The 6,652-nt window shown below is 36.7% G+C and overlaps 1 protein-coding gene across 2 annotated transcripts; it reads left to right on the top strand.

Annotated features, from left to right (window-relative positions):
- The first annotated feature begins 979 nt into the window (after window positions 1–979).
- LOC116174121 (insulin-like growth factor-binding protein complex acid labile subunit) lies at window positions 980–5,539 on the top strand. Of its 2 annotated transcripts, none has more exons than XM_031491933.1 (3): window positions 980–1,101; window positions 3,629–4,307; window positions 4,379–5,539. In XM_031491933.1, exons 2-3 carry the CDS (start codon window positions 3,643–3,645, stop codon window positions 5,487–5,489), a joined length of 1,776 nt encoding a protein of 591 aa, XP_031347793.1. In that variant the 5' UTR covers window positions 980–1,101; window positions 3,629–3,642; the 3' UTR covers window positions 5,490–5,539. The 2 variants fall into 2 exon arrangements, with proteins under 2 accessions (XP_031347793.1, XP_031347794.1); XM_031491934.1 differs by lacking the exon at window positions 980–1,101 and adding an exon at window positions 2,914–2,940.
- Window positions 5,540–6,652: the final 1,113 nt, after the last annotated feature.

Raw genomic sequence — 6,652 nt, 5'->3', positions numbered from 1 at the left:
GAGCTTTACCTTTTTAAGGTTTCTGTTGGCAGACCCATTATTGGATTATTATTAACGGAACTGTGAGTACCTCATGAGATATCTTAGTTTGTTTTTAAACGTACCGTTTGCAAACGGAGTATGTTCAATGTTGTACTCAAAAGGCACTGTTAGCATTAAATTTTTCTTACAGGATCCTTTGTAATTGATTTTTTTGTAATGAATAAATTCTTACAATTTCTTTTTATCATTTAATTATGTGTCAATTTGAATCCCAATTCAAAATCCAGCTAGAACTCGGCTCTTTCAAGTTTTAAGACATGTCAGAAGATCCCTCAGGTTTTGAAGATTTCTTGTATTCTTCAGATCCTTCATGTTATTCAAATTTTTGAGATTCTTGTGATCCTTCCAATTCTTCTGACTACTCAGATTACCTATTATTTGAATTCATTATTTGTTGTGGATTCCTCGGATATTTCGTTTTCAATTTCTTGGAATTTTTCTGTTTTTAATTGTCATCCTAAAGGATCAAGTTGTACTATTTGGTACTACATACTCATCAGATTCTTGTTTCTTAAAACCATTTATAGCCTACGCCGCCTACGAGATTCCTTTTTATATAAGCCCTATGGTAAAAAATAACCTTTCCTCGGTCTTTTATCGAAGTTAAAATTTGAGAATTTTTTAAACGGAATATTATACCTACTTCCACGCCCCAAATATCTCCTCCATTCTTCTGAATAAATACATATCAAATCGTACGTTTGGACATTCCACTCATATTCCAATTTCACCGAATGACAAATACTGCTCTTATTGTTTATTCCAAATTATATGACCAAATTTACCGTTGTGACGTTGATAGGTCATTAATGATCGATTATTACCATAATAATCGAAATAAATTCTTTGAAAATATGCAATCTAATCTAAATTAAATTTTAAACAGAATATTCTATTTATTATTATGAGATAGGCACTGGTAAAACCACTGTCGCAAACAAGTTCTCTTGTAGCAAAATTAGGACTAATGACCCTTATTAATGGGCTCAAGTGGGTATCGGTTTTAGTTTGTTGATGTCTCAGGTTCCAGATACAACACTTTTATAAGTTTACAAACAGGTATGCGAAATTATGCATTACTCAGTCTATACTTTATGGAACATTTGTACTCTTCTATCGAACATATACTCACTTATTGTCCCAAATGTCATGAAATTCACTGTGTATATGTACTGTCATTCATTAGATTATGTCCATTTTATACAAAATGATAATTTCCTGCCAATGTGCAAAACCTAGTTGCCAGATTTAGTTTTGGATTTTGTGGTAATTTTGTTATAGGTTATACGTATAAATTTCATGAGAAACAACTTGCTCAATACGTTTCATACTTTATTGAGTAGGCAAATGGCTCTAATGTACATTATTAATTTCAAAAGGCTGTTATGAACTTATTTACAATTATATGCTTAGTAATAGCAGGTTGCTGGTAGTGGTCTTTATGAACTAAACACTTCCACATTTAAATGCCGATATGCTGGTCTAAACTTCGAGCAGCTTTAGTCTGGGGCTGGATCATTTGGGAGATGTGTGGTGTAGGTTCTTAAAAGATAACCATTGCTCGATAAGTCAGTGCCATCATACCCGAGATGCCCTCAACGACCGCATTGATACCTAACTGCGCTTGAGTGTAGTTCTTGCTTCCACGGTGCCATTGGAATGTTCTTCCTTGGGTCTTTTGTTTTCCGTCTGTGCTGTTTGATGATCAGTACATTTCTGTTAATCTGATTTCCGGCGGGTAGCTTACTATTCTTTGGGGAACCTTTTACTCTTAGAGCAGCTGCCTGATGGTGTCTTGCTCTCGCATTTCTTCTTCTGGGTGTTAATTGGTGTTTGCCCTGCTGAGTTCGTGGTAAGGATTGTGATTCGCCATGTCCCAGCTTGTTATCTGGTGACCTGTTGTTCTTTCTGGATGAAATCCTTGGAATCTTTCCTTAAATTCTGGAACTTTGAAGAGTTTGGTGTTTCCATTCATTTTCCATGTCATAAACAACAATTTTGATGCCACTGAACCCTCTATTCCACGACCATTGTTTCATTGGAAGTATTTGAATCATTATCAATACCTGATTCAGACTTAGATTCCTCCAATGAAATAATGAAAGATGGAATGCTTTCAAACGAAATATTTCCCATATATTTCACCCAGTTTTTCACAATGATTACAAAAATTTTGCCACCTGTCAGAAGTACAATTTGAAAGAGCTTCAAGAGCTTAACCTTATCCTTGGATCCTTGGATGAAAGCTGAGAATTTATACGCTTGTTGTAGTAAGTTTTACAGAACCCCCATGCCATTTCAATAGGATTGTACTGGCAATGGTACGGAGGCAATCTAAGAACTTCGTGCCCATTCTCTTTCAAAAATTCGTCAGTCACGTAACGTTTGTTATTGTCTTTCCTAAAAGGTTCAATTAAACTCCAAAGATAATTTTTGGTAATTTTGCTCTCAATTTTGACATTGTGTTTAATCAATCAATCCTGCATCTGATCCTTTTTCCAATTACGTGAGGGTAATTTTTCCAACTGCACCGAATGATACGGTGCATTGTTCAAGAGCACCACACATTTACCTTGAATTTTGTTCAGAGCAGGAAGTAATTGGTTAACCACTCAATTTTGAAAAATCTCTCCGTTCATAGTTTTGTGATAATATCTATCGTTACTATTTGAAGTTTGTAATAGATTACACCCTTCCAAAAATCCAAAACGAGACCCCGCATGCAAAACAGTAAAACGCTTCCCTTCTGATTTAATTTTAGACAGATTACTTTTAATTTCAGAATCGTGGTCCCATTTTCGGACGATGGATCCATTTTGAAAAATCCAAGTTTCGTCCAGATACACGAATGTTATATTTGCACTTGAATTTTCGTATTGCAAGAATTTCCTCAAAAATGTAATTTTGGATGCAACAACATGTTTTTGTTCACAGAGAATTTTACGTCTATTTACGTGTTTGTATTTATAACCCATGGATTTTAGAATGTTATATAAAGTGGTTTTCTCCTTATCAAAATTTTCCCGCGCGTCCCTTAGTAAGTCAGCCAAAGTAAAGTGTTCATTTTTCGAGTGATAATTCAAAATCAGTCGTTGCAAATCCATGGCTACCTACTTGGACAATAACTATTGAACGGAGTATAAGTACGTGTAGGAACATTTAAATTTATGCCGTTCCAGTTACAGAGTATATAGTTCAATGTTCGCAGCTGATTCTGATTGGGAGTTTTAATTTTATTAAACATAAAAACAAAATTCCATGGCTACCTTTTTGTTCCTTGGACAATAACTATTGCACGGAGTATATAATATTATTTATTTCTAAATTGAACTCAATTTCCACTTTCTTTCATTTTGCTAGATCACTACACACTTTTGATTTTGCATAATCAACTTGTCCAACTAACGTAACGCGTTTTTTTTTAAATTGATAGTCACCTTTTGAAGCACTAAACAAGAGTTTCATAAAATTATCTTCTGTTGACATCACAGTGTCCGACCGTCACATCACAACGAAAACATCATGACCAGTTTAATTTTGAAACTAAAGATTTGTAAAGAAATTTATGTGAAACTCTCATTTTCAGGTTAACTCCATACAATGAAGTTGCTGCTCGCCTTTTTAACGATTGCTTACTGCGTACAAACGTCATGGTCAACTTGCTATAACGAAGATCACTATGGCATATTCTATGTACTGTGTAATAACATCACATCATTGAACGATATCCCATCGCACCTGTATCCGTCTAGAAAATTCCGCTTTTTTATCAGGGAGAGTACAATCTCATTATCAAAAACGAAAAATTTCAGAGGGATTTACCAATTGGATATATCGTCTAGTAACATTACGTCTATCCAACCCGATTTCTTCAAGAGCGTTCCCACGCTAGATGTACTCAAGATTGAAAATTCGACAATTTACAACGCGCAGCAATTTCCCAAGTCGGAACTCTCACAGTTACGGCTGTCTGGTAACGTGTTTGATCGCGTACCAGAAGGATGGCTCTTAGATCTGCACAAGCTACATTTGGTTGTTACCCAAGACAACGTTTGGCCCAACTTGGATATAATTCCAGATGATTTCTTCAGAAACCTACCCCTAATCTTGATTTTCCTGGATAATGCAAGAATAGTAGAACTGAAATCTGATGCCTTCCGAACATTAGGCAAGTTGAGCCAACTATCGCTGACGCATAATCGACTAGCTGCATTACCGGACCGAATATTTGAGGAGATCACTGAGCTCGAACAGCTCATGATGGACTTCAACAAGCTTAACGCATTCAGTGACCGAACCTTCAAAACTCTACACAAGCTAAAAACCTTGTCAATTTCTTCAACAAGCTTAACGCATTCAGTGACCGAACCTTCAAAACTCTACACAAGCTAAAAACCTTGTCAATTTCCCACAACGAACTCGCTTTAATTCCAATGGAATGGTTGGCACCGCTCCGCTCGTTGAAGCATCTGGATCTTAGTTACAACCGCATCAACAATTTTAGCATGTCCCTTCAAAGCCTCGAGTTTCTGAATATGTCGAACAACAAGCTAGAGGAAATTAATGCCGGCGCGTTTGAAAAGCTCCAGACTTTAGGGGAACTTGATCTTTCCTACAACTCCCTGGTCACTCTCCCCGACGATGCGCTGAAAGGATTGGAACACCTGGCTATTTTACATCTGGCTGGCAATAAAATTAACCATCTACCAAGCAAAGTGTTTATGCACACACCCACCTTGGAGATGCTGCTTCTAAGTGGAAACCGTCTAACAAGCATCGGCAACATTGGCTTTGACTACCTCGGAAAGCTGAGGCATCTACAGCTGTCGAGCAACAACCTTCAAACTCTACCGGCCTCGCCATTTTCCAAGCTTCAAGCTTTGGAAGAACTCGACTTGGAAAACACTGGCCTATCGGCGCTCGACCCCGCGATGTTTGTCGGCCTCCACACCCTGCAGTCATTGAACGTATCCGCCAACAAACTTCAACATCTAAAACCGGGCGTCTTCCACCACCTGGTCAACCTCCAAGTACTAAACGTCCAAGATACCGGTTTAACACGGCTGGAATTGGGCACATTTTCGGACACGAAAAACCTGATTCATCTAAACCTTGCCGAGAATCGCGTGCCGCAGCTATCCGAAGGAATTTTCGACGATATCAGCTTAGAAATTCTGTCGATCAGGGGCAATCCTATTCGAACAATCGGCAGAAACATCTACCGAGGGCAAGTTAAGCTGCGCGAAATTAACTTTGAGAATACATCGATCGAAAGTTTAGAGGAGACGGACGTTATACCGGATTTGAGGTACGCCATGCTTAGAGGTACGAAGTTTGAAAACAGGACCGTCTTCAGGATCAAAACGAGACGATTCGAAAGGATCAATGAACGGACTTGGGATACATGGTGCCCGGAATACTTACTGACTTGCCATGATGATGTTTAAATTTAGATTGTGAATTTTAGGTTAGTGATTTTCCTCTTAATAAATAATACAGTGCTGTAGTAATCACTTCACTCAGAAATACCTACTTCGACCAAACGTAGGTTGGTAGGTGGTGTCTTCATAAATGCAGAACTTGCCATTGGTTATAGACAACCCTTAGTTCTAAAAGTTGTGTTCCATTTACAAGTAACTTTTTGCAGCCGCAGTAGATGAACAGTAGTACGCCTTCATTGATGAGATACTCAGCTGAATATATGGCACCTTCTACTAAAAATGTGGGTGGACTGACTTATAATTAATATTATTAATATTTTCTAGATAATTACGTAAGTTTCAAACGAGAAGGAAATTTACTGTTAGAGGGTTGGTTATATATTATTTAAACATAATCAATCAAAAATTCAAAATATTTGGTGTACAACAAAAATTACAAGCGCAGTAATCGAGATTTGCTACACAGGTAGGTGTTAATTTTCTAGAAAATAATGTTAGTTTCAAACGAGATGGAAATTTCTTGTTAAAGGGCAGTTACAGGGTTGGTTCGAAAATACTTAAACATAATCTGTCAAAAAATTCAAAATATTTGGTGTACAACAAAAATTAAAACCCCCGCAATCGAGGATTGCTATTCACGTACGTGCTAATTTTCTAGAAAATTACTAAGTTTCAAACGAGAAGGAAATTTATTGCTAGAGAGTAGTTCCAGGGTTGGTTATATATTATTTAAACATAATCAATCAAAAAATTCAAAATATTTGGTGTACAACAAAAATTACAACCCCCGGAATCGAGGATTGCTATAGTCGTAGGTGTTAATTTTCTAGAAAATTATGTAAGTTTAAAACAAGAAGGGAATTTATTGTTAGAGGGCTGTTTCAGGGTTGGTTATAGATTATTTAAACATAATCAATCAAAAAATTCAAAATATTTGGTGTACAACAAAAATTAAAACCCCCGCAATCGAGGATTGCTATTCACGTACGTGCTAATTTTCTAGAAAATTACGTAAGTTTCAAACGAGAAGGAAATTTATTGTTAGAGGGTAGTTCCAGGGTTCGCTATATATTATTTAAACATAATCAATCAAAAAATTCAAAATATTTGGTTTACAACAAAAATTACAACCCCCGTAATCGAGGATTGCTATTCACGTAGGTGTTAAT

The sequence above is a fragment of the Photinus pyralis genome, unplaced genomic scaffold (assembly GCF_008802855.1).
Source record: "Photinus pyralis isolate 1611_PpyrPB1 unplaced genomic scaffold, Ppyr1.3 Ppyr1.4_LG6, whole genome shotgun sequence".
NCBI lineage: Eukaryota > Metazoa > Arthropoda > Insecta > Coleoptera > Lampyridae > Photinus > Photinus pyralis.
This window is presented reverse-complemented; position numbering and strand designations above follow the sequence as displayed.

Excerpts from the sequence above, each read along its gene's own strand:
- LOC116174121 (XM_031491933.1), top strand. The coding sequence starts at position 3,643 with ATGAAGTTGCTGCTCGCCTTTTTAACGATTGCTTACTGCGTACAAACG. Across the intron at positions 4,308-4,378 it reads CTCGAACAGCTCATGATGGA|CTTCAACAAGCTTAACGCAT; the intron begins CTTCAACAAGCT and ends CCTTGTCAATTT.